The sequence below is a fragment of the Thalassophryne amazonica genome, chromosome 14, assembly GCF_902500255.1.
Source record: "Thalassophryne amazonica chromosome 14, fThaAma1.1, whole genome shotgun sequence".
Taxonomy (NCBI): Eukaryota; Metazoa; Chordata; class Actinopteri; order Batrachoidiformes; family Batrachoididae; genus Thalassophryne; species Thalassophryne amazonica.
Window position 1 is genome coordinate 50,415,538 of NC_047116.1, and position 13,219 is coordinate 50,428,756.

Here is a 13,219-nt window from a genome sequence, read left to right on the forward strand (position 1 = left end):
TTTCTCACATTTTGGGAAAGTTGGCTTATTACTTTTGGAGTGTTCCATAAACTGTAAGATATTAACCAGCTAACAAACACATGTGGCTGCAATACAAATGCTGTGTCAGTTTTTATCGTGTAAATGAAATCGTTAATTTATGACTTTTCCTTAGAAATAAAAAAGAAAAAAAATAGATTAAATGAAGATGGGTCCCTCTCGTGAGATTGAAGAGTAATCAGGTCATCACAAGAGCATACGAGGACATTGTCTGTTCCATATCAAAGGCGCCATGCTGAGCGATAAGAGTTCCCATTATGTGCCTGCCTGTCATCAAATCCCACAAGGGGCTTTTCAAGTGATGCACTCGTACACATGTTGGAACAGGGGTACAGCTGTATCACCAATGTTTATTCTCCCCAAAACTGAGTGACGCTCACCACAGTTGTTGTTAATTGTTTAATGTCTTTATGAACATGAATGACGGCAGTTTTATGCACGTTTCTGCACAGGGGCTGGTGGTGATGTCTGCCGAGCTGGAAGAAGTGGTCAACAGCATCTTGAAGGGTCGTGTCCCAGGCATGTGGATGAAGAAGTCCTACCCCAGCCTCAAACCCCTGGGCAGCTACGTCAGCGACTTCTTAGAACGACTCCAATTCTTACAGGTGCAGTAATCCACCATCACGTCAACATCCAAGGTGAAAGCTGTTATTTTGGACTGCTAAGTAAACTGAACTTTTATCAAAGACACTGTGGGCTACAGAACAAAAAAGAAGAGTTATTCGTTTACCTTTATACTGTGCTACAAAGTTAACTTACATGAAAAAATAATCTGTAATTCAAAGTACCACGTCGAATTAATAAATAAATAATGGATCAAATCCACATGAATTGATCCATGTTGCAGATTTTGTGGCTATTTAAATTTAACATTGAAAACCCCATTTAATGTGTATTTTTACATTATATCTTAATCAAACATGCCCCATCACTCTCATATTTGAAACTGAGGTGCAGACTGGCACTCACTATCACCTGACAAAGTTTGATCCAGATTGTGGATTTTGTGGACATTTGAAATTAATATTGAAAAGCCCATTTGGTGTACATGTTGGATTATAATTCAATCAACAGCAAGACTTTATTTTTATTGATAACTGGCCTTCGTTTTGGGGCCACCGTGGCTTGCTGATGCAGGACGGCCTTCCCCCTACTGGGGAAGGTGCCGCAATCTTGTCTGCGAACATAGATAAAGCTCTACAGGGAGGGAAAAAAGGTGTCCATTTTTTTAGAGAATTTTTTAAACAAAATACTTAGCTATTGTATAAAACTGCAACATGAAAAGTATCAGTGAATAAAAAAAATTGCTTTTGCCAAAATGGGAGGTCAGTCCATATGGATCATGGATCAAATATATTCTGTTACATGACTAAATTTTCTTGGTGTAAGGCAACCGTGCTAACCACTAAGCCAGTATTATTATAATTATTATTTTATTAACAGTGCAAGATCAGGTGTTGTCAGATTAAAGGGGAGCAAAATATCAAAGACTGGAGCTTTTGGTGGAGCCTGCATTAATGGAAAATGTCCACCAGGTGGAAGTATTTCTCCATGTCAAGAACCTTCAGTATAGTGTGCTGTGGGACACCGGCAAAGAGGAATAAAACACAACAAAATGGTAACTAACCTATTGCTTATATTAGTAGATGAGTGATTGGAAACAAAAACCAGGTCAGCAATGAGAAACAAACGTGAGTGATGACATGGATCAAATCCACATGAAAACTCAGCCACATGGGGTGTGCAGCCAGTACATTCTGAGTGCTGGTCCCAAGCCCGGATAAATGAGGAGGGTTGCGTCAGGAAGGGCATCCGGCGTAAAACAAGCCAACCGAACTATGCAGACTCAGAATCGAATTCCCATACCGGATCGGTCGCAGCCCAGGTTAACAACGTCCGCCACCGGTGCTATTGCCCAACAGGGTGCCGGTGGAAATTGGGCTGCTGCTGGGCGAAGACGACGAAGAAGAGGAGGAAAACATTGCCGCGAACAGCGGGAGAACAAGAAAACTAGAAGGGTGGAAATGAGAGTGGGGACTTTGAATGTTGGTAGTATGACTGGTAAAGGGAGAGAGCTGGCTGATATGATGGAGAGGGGAAAGGTAGACATTGTGTGTGCAAGAGACCAAGTGGAAGGGAAGTAAGAGCAGGAGCATCGGCGGTGGGTACAAGTTGTTGTACCATGGTGAGGACAGGAAGAGAAATGGTGTTGGGGTCATTTTAAAGGAAGAGTATGTTAAAAGTGTGTTGGAGGTTAAGCGAGTGTCTGACAGGGTGATGAGTGTGAAGTTGGAAATTGAAGGGGTGATGATGAATATCATCAGTGCATATGCCCCACAGGTAGGTTGTGAGATGAAGGAGAAAGAAGATTTCTGGAGTGTGTTAGATGAGGTGGTGGAGAGTGTGCCCAAGCATGAAAGAGTGGTGATAGGAGCAGACTTCAATGGGCATGTTGGTGAAGGGAACAGAGGTGATGAGGAAGTAATGGGTAGATATGGTATCAAGGATAGGAATGGGGAAGGACAGATGGTAGTTGATTTTGCAAAAAGGATGGAAATGGCTGTGGTGAATACCTACTTTAAGAAAAGGGAGGAGCACAGGGTAACATATAAGAGTGGAGGAAGGTGCACACAGGTGGACTACATTCTTTATAGGAGATGCAAGCTAAAAGAAATCACAGACTGTAAGGTGGTAGCAGGAGAGAGTGTCACTAGACAGCACAGGATGGTTGTTTGTAGGATGACTTTAGGGGTAAAGAAGAAGAAGAGAGTGAGAGCTCAACAAAGTATCAGATGGTGGAAGCTGAAGGAGGAAGACTGTTGTGTGAAATTTAGCAAGCAGGTGAGAGAAGCACTGGTTGGAGGGGAAGCAATTTTGGACAACTGGAAAAGTACTGCAGATGTGGTGAGGGAGACAGCTAGGACAGTACTGGGTATGACATCTGGACAGTGGAAGGAAGACAAGGAGACTTGGTGGTGGAATGAGGAGGTCCAGGAAAGCATAAGGAGAAAGAGGTTGGCGAAAAAGTTTTGGGATAGTTGGAGAGATGAAGAAAGTAGACAGGAGTACAAGGAGATGTGGCGTAAGGTGAAAAGAGAAGTGGCAAAAGCAAAGGAAAAGGCATATTGCGAGCTGCACAAGAAGTTGAATAGTAAGGAAGGAGAAAAGGACTTGTACCGATTGGCCAGACAAAGGGACAGAGCTGGAAAGGATGTGCAGCAGGTTAGGGTGGTAAAAGATGCACATGGTAATGTGCTGACAAGTGAGGAGTGTGTGCTGAGAAGGTGGAGGGAATATTTTGCAGAGTTGATGAATAAAGAAAATGAGCGAGAGAAAAGGCTGGATGATGTGGTGAGAGTAAATCAGGAAGTACAAGAGATTAGCAAGGAAGAAGTGAGGGCTGCTATGATGAGGATGAAGAGTGGAAAGGCAGTCGGTCCAGATGACATTCCAGTGGAGGCATGGAAATGTCTAGGAGAGATAGCAGTAGAGTTTCTAACCAGATTGTTTAATAAAATCTTGGAAAGTGAGAGCATGCCTGAGGAGTGGAGACGAAGTGTGCTGGTTCCTATTTTCAAGAACAAGGGTGATGTGCAGAGCTGCAGTAACTACAGAGGCATAAAGCTGATCAGCCACAGCATGAAGTTATGGGAAAGAGTAGTAGAAGCTAGGCTTAGAAAACAGGTGAAGATCTGTGAGCAGCAATATGGTTTCATGCCGAGAAAGAGCACTACAGATGCAATGTTTGCTCTGAGAATACTGTTGGAAAAGTACAGAGAAGGACAGAGAGTTACATTGTGTGTTTGTGGACTTAGAAAAAGCTTATGATAGGGTGCCAAGAGAAGAGTTGTGGTATTGTATGAGGAAGTCTGGAGTGGCAGAGAAGTATGTTAGGGTAGTGCAGGACATGTACAAGAATAGTGTGACAGCGGTGAGATGCGCAGTCGGAATGACAGACTCATTCAAGGTGGAGGTGGGATTGCACCAAGGATCAACTCTGAGTCCTTTCTTGTTTGCAGTGGTGATGGACAGGTTGACGGATGAGATCAGACAGGAGTCCCCATGGACTATGATGTTTGCAGATGACATTGTGATCTGTAGTGAGAGTAGAGAGCAAGTTGAGTCTAGTCTGGAGAAGTGGAGATATGCTTTGGAGAGAAGGGGAATGAAAGTCAGTAGAAGCAAGACTGAGTACATGTGTGTGAATGAGAGGGAGCCCAGTGGAATAGTGCAGTTACAAGGAGTAGAAGTGGTGAAAGTAGATGAGTTTAAATATTTGGGGTCAACTGTTTAAAGTAATGGAGAGTGTGGTAGAGAGGTGAAGAAGAGAGTGCAGGCAGGGTGGAGTGGGTGGAGAAAGGTGGCAGGAGTGATTTGTGACCGAAGAATATCAGCAAGGGTGAAGGGGAAAGTTTACAAAACAGTAGTGAGACCAGCTATGTTGTATAGTTTAGAGACAGTGGCACTAACAAAAAGACAGGAGGCAGAGCTGGAGGTGGCAGAGCTGAAGATGTTGAGATTCTCTTTGGGAGTGACAAGAATGGACAAGATTAGGAATGAACATATCAGAGGGACAGCTCAGGTGGGACGGTTTAGAGACAAAGTCAGAGAGGCGAGATTGAGATGGTTTGGACATGTGCAGAGGAGGGACCCAGGGTATATAGGGAGAAGGATGCTGAGAATGAAGCCACCAGGCAGGAGGAGAAGAGGGAGACCAAAGAGGAGGTTCATGGATGTGCTGAGAGAGGACATGCAGGTGGTTGGTGTGACAGAGGAAGATACAGAGGACAGGGTGAGATGGAAACGATTGATCTGCTGTGGCGACCCCTAACGGGAACAGCCGAAAGACAAAGAAGAAGAAGAAGGATCAAATCCACATGAAACTTTGTCAGTCGATAAAGGATACATCTTTCATAACGCTGTGAAATATGAAAGAAATTTGATCTTGTTTGACAAAGTTATGAATTTTTGAAAATTCAGTCAATATTAAAGGATAAGGAATTTTCCAATATTTTTCTTGACTTTGACCTTTGACTTATGACCTTGAACAATGAATCAGTTCTTGCTTATCAGGATATGAATCCTCTGTAAAAATTTCACAGCGGTATATGAAAATTGTGGGTTGCAGGCTGTTTACAAACAAACAAACGGGCGAAAACATAACCTACTTACCTCTTTCCAACTTCGTTGGCGCAGGTAATAAATACACAGACTGCTGTACTTAACAAAATTTTCTCGAAACCTCATGCAAGTCTGATTAATTTCTTCAGTTTACTGCTCTAAAATGCAGCAAAATGCATTTCAGAGCTTTGAGAAGCCTTCCTTGGCGGGACCCGGACCCCCGGCCGGTTACTTGATTTTTCCAACCATAGATTATCCCTTTTACGTTCCTCATAAATTTGCTGAACCACTGTCAAAGATGACCAGCTGTGAAATTACTTGCTATTTAGTATCTGCACTAAACATATGAGTCATTGTTGTGACTGGTTAGTTTGTTTTCTTGCCAGTATCAATGCACCTCAGTGCACCTTTCATAGCAGCCAGCTGTCTTCCATCGCAGGATGTTGGTTAAACAAGTGGTATCACATTTAAGAGAAATGAGCTGAGCTCTACATTTTAGCTGTTGCATACTAAGTTACACAAAGCCGCTTTGTTAACATTGTGGCATTCCAAAGCTCCAGTCATCATAATTCCTTTCAGTCACGAGTAGGGTTTGTGCAGGTAATGTGTGTGAGTGTCATGTGTGTCCTGTTCATCATTCCGTAGAATGTCTTCCTCATTATGAGCATTTGTGAAATAGTCCATGTTTATAATCATTCAGCACAGTGAAAATAATTTGTTCGCACTTGCCTGAAGTCAGCACACGGTGAACATGAAAGTCAGGCGTCTCAACTGATGCTTGTCCTTAAAGGACAGTGGCAACTATTTTAAAAAAAAAAGGTATTTGATCTGACAAGCATAACTTCATATTTCATGGGGTGTCAGTATGAATATGTTTTCAGCCTTGTTTTCCACAAACGCAGCAAGCATGCATGTCTATTTTGTTTGGTAGTGAGCCATGTGTTCCAAAATCACTTGGGATTTTTGCCAGCATTCAAGGCTCAGCTGTAGTTAGTTAGCAAATACTTCCAGTGTGTCAGCTGCTTACTTAACCATGATATGTATTTTGAATTTATGTGTGTGTTTGTCTGTGTGCGACATATGCAGTAACATTCAAAGGACACAGTGTGTTAACAGGATAATTTTGCAAGCCGAGTTGAGAAGATTCTTATTGTTACATGGGAAACAAGGTACCAGTAGATTCAGTAGATTCTCACAAATCCAAAAAGACCAAGCATTCATGATATGCACACTCTTAAGGCTATGAAATTGGGCTATTAGTAAAAAAAAAGTAGAAAAGGGGGTGTTCACAATAATAGTAGGATCTGCTGTTGACGCTACAAACTCAAAACTATTATGTTCAAACTGCTTTTTTAGCAATCCTGTGAATCACTAAACTAGTATTTACTTGTATAACCACAGTTTTTCATGATTTTCTCACATCTGTGAGGCATTAATTTTGCTGGTTTGGAACCAAGGTTTTGCTCGTTTACTAGTGTTTTTGGGGTCATTGTCTTGTTGAAACACCCATTTCAAGGGGATGTCCTCTTCAGCATAAGGCAACATGACCTCTTCAAGTATTTTGACATATCCAAACTGATCCATGATACCTGGTATGCAATATATAGGCCCAACACCATAGTAGGAGAAACATGCCCATATCATGATGCTTGCACCACCATGCTTCACTGTCTTCACTGTGAACTGTGGCTGTGCAGTCCTTGGACCCAAAAAGAACAATTTTACTCTGTCCACAAAATATTCCTTCATGTGTTCTTTGGCAAATTGTAACCTTTTCTGCACGTCTTTTATTTAACAGAGGGACTTTGCGGGGGATTCTTGCAAATAAATTAGCTTCACACAGGTGTCTTCTGTCACAGCACTTACAGGTAACTCCAGACTGTCTTTGATCATCCTGGAGTTGATCAGTGGGTGAGCCTTTGCCATTCTGGTTATTCTTCTATCCATTTTGATGGTTGTTTTCCATTTTCTTCCACGCGTCTCTGGCTTTTTGTCCATTTTAAAGCATTGGAGATCATTATAGATGAACAGCCTATAATTTTTTGCACCTGCGTATAGGTTTTCCCCTCTTCAACTTTTTAAGCAAACTACGCTGTTCTTCTGAACAGTGTCTTGAACGTCCCATTTTCCTCAGGCTTTCAAAGAGAAAAGCATGTTCAACAGGTCCTGGCTTCATCCTTACATAGGGGACACCTGATTCACACCTGTTTGTTCCACAGAATTGACAAACTCACTGACTGAATGCCACACTACTATTATTGTGAACACCCCCTTTTCTACTTTTTTTTACTAATAGCCCAATTTCATAGCCTTGAGAGTGTGCATATCATGAATGCTTGGTCTTGTTGGATTTGTGAGAATCTGGATTAATCTTTTTAGTCACATAGCACTACTATTATTCTGAACACTACTGTATATATATATATATATATATATATATATATATATATATATATATATACAGTGAGGAAAATAAGTATTTGAACACCCTGCGATTTTGCAAGTTCTCCCACTTAGAAATCATGGAGGGGTCTGACATTTTCATCTTAGGTGCATGTCCACTGTGAGAGACATAATCTAAAAAAAAAAAAAAAAAAATCAGGAAATCACAATGTGTGATTTTTTTAATAATTTATTTGTATGTTACTGCTGGAAATAAGTATTTGAACACCTGTGAAAATCAGTGTTAATATTTGGTACAGTAGCCTTTGTTTGCAATTACAGAGGTCAAACGTTTCCTGTAGTTTTTCCACCAGGTTTGCACACACTGCAGCAGGGATTTTGATCCACTCCTCCATACCGATCTTCTTTAGATCTTTCAGGTTTGGAGTTTCAGCTTCCTCCAAAGATTTTCTATTGAGTTCAGGTCTGGAGATTGGCCAGGCCACTCCAGGACCTTGAAATGCTTCTTACGGAGCCCCTCCTTAGTTGCCCTGGCTGTGTGTTTGGGGTCATTGTCATGCTGGAAGACCCAGCCATGACCCATCTTCAATACTCTTACTGAGGGAAGGAGGTTGTTTGCCAAAATCTCACAATACATGACCTCATCCATCCTCCCTTCAATACGGTGCAGTCGTCCTGTCCCCTTTGCAGAAGAGCACCCCCAGACTATGATGTTTCCACCCCCATGCTTCACGGTTGGGATGGTTTTCTTGGGGTTGTTCTCATCCTCTAAACATGGTAAGTGGAGTTGATTCCAAAAAGCTCTATTCTGGTCTCATCTGACCACATGACCTTCTCCCATGCCTCCTCTGGATCATCCAGATGGTCACTGGTGAACTTCAAATGGGCCTGGACATGTGCTGGCTTGAACAGGGGGACCTTGCTGCCCTACAGGATTTTAAACCATGACAGCATCATGTGTTACTAATGTAATCTGTGTGACTGTGGTCCCAGCTCTCTTCAGGTCATTGACCAGGTGTGATTTAATTTGTTTCCATGTTCTAACTAAGTTAGCTATGATCGGGTTTTTACTGAATTGTGACTGGTCTGTTGGAGTCAGGGATAGAACTATGGCAGCGGGAGAAAATGGATGGCAGTCATCTTGTTCTATAGGTAGGTAGTAGGCCAGGTAGGAGGAGTATCAGGAACTTTGGTAAAAAAAGCATATGTTCTTAATGGCACATGCCCAGTGATACATAATAAAATTTGGAAGGGCTAGGCCCCAATAATTTAGGTTTTGTTAGATATTATTTAGTTATTCTAGGAGTTTTGTAATTCCATAAGAAGGGTTGAATAATACCGTCAATTAACAAAAAAGATTTGGTTAAGAATATAGGAATATTTTGAAAGAGATATAAAATTTGTTCTAGAAAAATCATTTTTATAGCATTTATTCTTCCTAGTAGTGAGACTGGTAGTGTTTTCCAAAATTCAATCTTGTTCTTTAGTTCTTCCAATAGAGGTGAAAAATTTGCCTGAATGAGGGATAAAAATTGTCTTGTGACCTCTATGCCTAAATATGTAAATTCATACGTTGAAATTTTGAAAGGAAACTGGTTTAGAATTGATTTTAGGGGAGGTGATGGTCTAGTGGTTACGGTGTTGGGTTTGAGACCAGAAGATCCTGGGTTCAAATCCCCGCCTGACTGGAAAATCACTAACGGCCCTTGGGCAAGGTCTTTAATCCCCTATTGCTCCCGGTGTGTAGTGAGCTCCTTGTATGGCAGCACCCTGACATCTGGGTGAATGTGAGGCATAATTGTAAAGCGCTTTAAGCGTCTGATGCAGATGGAAAAGCGCTATATAAATGCAGTCCATTTACCATTTAGGGATGGGTTGGGCAGGCATCATTATGCTTTTCGCCCAATTGATACGATAACCAGAAAATTTGCCAAATAAATTTATTTTATCTAAGACCACTGGAATTGAACATTTTGGATTTGTGCAATATCAAAGAATATCATCTGCGTATAAGGAAATTTTATTTATTGTGTTTTTGGTTTTATAGCCATGTATTTTAGGATCTAGATGAATGCTTTGCGCAAGTGGTTCGATTGCTAATGCAAATATGAGGGTGGATAACGGGCAGCCTTGCCAAGTTCCTCTGTACAGACGAAAGGAGGTGGATAGGTTGTTATTTGTGCGTATTCGAGCTGTCGGGTTTGTGTCTTTATATATCTATAAATTTGCCACCAAGATTAAATCGTTTAAGTACTTCAAACAAGTAGTATCATTCAATCTGATCAAATGCTTTTTCAGCGTCGAGAGTAAGAATAGCAAGATCTTTGTGTGTTTTCCTGTCAGTATATAAAATATCAAACAATCTGTGAAGATCTGAAGCTGAGCTCCTGTTAGGCATGAAGCCGGTTTGATCATGGTGTATTAGTTTATCCATTAAGGGTGATAGTCTGTTAGCAAGAATTTTAGCATAGAATTTTCCATCTATATTTAGAAGTGAGATGGGTCGATATGAACCCACCTCTGACTCATCTTTTCCTTTCTTGGTTATTACTGTAATTATTGCTTCTGTTAGCATTGTTGGTAATGTTCCGTCTACTTGTGCTTGTTTATACATTCTATGCAGGAATGTTGAAAGGATATTACTAAATTTTTTATAAAAGTTCAACTGGTATTCCATCGGGGCCTGGTGTTTTGCCGCTCTTAAGAGAACTGATGGCTTTTTGTATCTCAATTTGGTGAAAGTCTGAAAAGCAGGCCAAAAGACATTAATGAAAGATTTTTAAAGTTTTACTCTGATTTCTACACATCAAAGTGCAACATTGACCCCCCAATTATGAAAGCTTTTTTAGACAATTGTCATCTACCAAAATTATCAGATGAAGATTTGAACTTTCTAAATTCAGACTTTCACCTATATATATATATATATATATATATATATATATATACACACAAGGGCTGTCAATAAAGTAACGGTCCTTTTTATTTTTTTCAAAAACTATATGGATTTCATTCATATGTTTTTACGTCAGACATGCTTGAACCCTCGTGCGCATGCGTGAGTTTTTCCACGCCTGTCGGTGACGTCATTCGCCTGTGAGCACTCCTTGTGGGAGGAGTCGTCCAGCCCCTCGTCGGAATTCCTTTGTAGGAGAAGTTGCTGAGAGACTGGCGCGTTGTTTGTTCAAAATTTTTTCTAAACCTGTGAGACACATCGAAGTGGACATGGTTCGAAAAATTAAGCTGGTTTTCAGTGAAAATTTTAACGGCTGATGAGAGATTTTGAGGTGATTCTGTCGCTTTAAGGACTTCCCACGGTGCGAGACGTCGCTCAGCGCTCTCAGCTGCCGTCGTCAGCCTGTTCAAGCTGAAAACCTCCACATTTCAGGCTCTATTGATCCAGGACATCGTGAGAGAACAGAGAAGTTTCAGAAGAAGTCGGTTTCAGCATTTTATCCGGATATTCCACTGTTAAAGGAGATTTTTTTAATGAAAGACGTGCGGACGGATCCGCGCGTCGGGACGCAGCCGACGCGGTGCGGCGGCACAGGAAAAACACCTCCGTGTTGATAACCATTTGTAAAATCCAGGCGGCTTTTGATGGCTTTCAGTGGAGTGAGTGTATGAGAAATTGTTTAACAGGCAGGACATGTTCCAACTTGTCCTTAAGGCTTTCAACAGAGGTGTTTTTCCTGTGGCGGAGCGTCGCGGCGTTTTTTTTTTCACTGAAAACCAGCTTAATTTTTCGAACCGTGTCCACTTCGATGTGTCTCACAGGTTTAGAAAAAATTTTGATCAAACAAAGCGCCAGTCTCTCAGCAACTTCTCAGACAAAGGAATTCCGACCAGGGGCTGGACGACTCCTCCCACAAGGAGTGCTCACAGGCGAATGACGTCACCGACAGGCGTGGAAAAACTCACGCATGCGCACGAGGGTTCAAGCATGTCTGACGTAAAAACATATGAATGAAATCCATATAGTTTTTGAAAAAAAATAAAAAGGACCGTTACTTTATTGACAGCCCTCGTGTATCACACACACACATACATAATATATCAAGTATTAGTTGTTAAAGTGTATAAAAATAAACATCTCAGACTAAACAAATACTTTCTTAATGTTTTAGGTTTTACCCTCTCAGTTCAGAGTTTTCAACGCTGCAGTGGAGCTGTTTACCGTACAAACAGGGTCTTGTTCGTGAGAAGTTGCATTATTTATGATTTAGCAGCGGATGTTCTCTTATCTCTCTCGGCTTGGTCCTGGGGGTGGCGGGGATGAGAGGAGGCATTCCGCGTATTCCTCAGCTTGTTGTGGGTCAGTGAATGAGGACTGAACACTGTCATGGGTCACGATGAGTCTCGCTGGGTAAAGCAGGACGTATCTCACCCTGGGCTTATCTCGTAGAAGACCTCTGGGTCTGTTGAATAGCGCTCTCCATTTAGCTATGGCTGGAGGGTAATCCGGGAATATGCGTATGGCTCTGTCTTGAAACCACAGATGTCTCACCTTTGCTGCTTTTCTCAGAATGTCCTCTACTGTGTGATAGTAGTGTAGACGTAGAATGAATGGCTGTGGTGGTTCAGAAGCATTTGGCCGTGGTCTGTTAGAGCGATGTGCTCTGTCAATTAGAGGTGCTACTTCCAAGTCGAGAACATCTTTTAGCATGTTGGCAATAAAGTCTTTAGGTTTCGTCCCCTCTCGACCTAATATACCAGTGATTCTGATGTTATTTCTTCGAGAAGCTGACTCTAAACTTTCACAACTTCTTGTTCCAGCGAGGCAATCTTATTAGAGTGGGTAGTTGATGCTAATTCCAAGTCTTGTACAGTGCTGCTAGTAGCTTTAGCATTAGCCTCTACTTTAGCAATAGCTGCAGCAAGATCAGCTTTAGCTATGTGGATTTCCACTCTCAGTTTGTTATAAACATGTTCAATGCATGAAAAGGAGACTAGTGAGGGAAGCCACCAAGACACCCATGACAATTCTAAAGGAGTTACAGGCTTCTGTGGATGTTTCCTGAATCCAATCGACAGTCCAGTACAACCAGTCTGAATCCTATTCCACCTCTTGCTGGATGAGCTGGTTTTAGTTCTAAAGAATTTTGTGGATGACGCCATCTGTGGATGATGCCATCAGTCTGACTTTGCACTTCATTCTGTAGCATCTGGACTCCCTGGGAACCTATGCTAGGATCCTGTTTGTGAACTTCAGCTCTGCCTTCAATACCATCCTCCCAGATCTTCTCCAAGATAAGCTTTCCCAGATGAACGTGCCTGATTCTACCTGCAGGTGGATTGCCAACTTCCTGAAGGATAGGAAGCAGCACGTGAGGCTGGGGAAGAATGTCTCGGACTCCCGGACAACCAGTATCGGTACTCCTCAGGGCTATGTCCTCTCTCCTCTGCTTTTCTCCCTGTACACCAACTGCTGCACCTCTGATCACCAGTCTGTCAAGCTTATCAAGTTTGCAGATGACACCACCCTTATCGGACTCATCTCTGATGGGGATGAGTCCGCCTATAGGCTGGAGGTCCAACGACTGGTGTCCTGGTGCAGCTATAACAACTTGGTGCTGAACACAGAGAAGACAGTGGAGATTATTGTGGACTTTAGGAAGAACATAGCCCCTCTCCCCTTCATTACCCTAGCAGACAC

At 42.0% G+C, this 13,219-nt stretch overlaps 1 protein-coding gene across 1 annotated transcript in view; it reads left to right on the top strand.

The window, feature by feature from the left end:
* LOC117524084 (dynein heavy chain 7, axonemal-like) overlaps positions 1-13,219 on the top strand; it is a 289,259-nt gene that overhangs the window by 265,670 nt on the left and 10,370 nt on the right. The window contains 1 exon segment of the mRNA XM_034185816.1: positions 492-644. Within this exon segment, the coding sequence (XP_034041707.1) occupies positions 492-644 (153 nt within the window).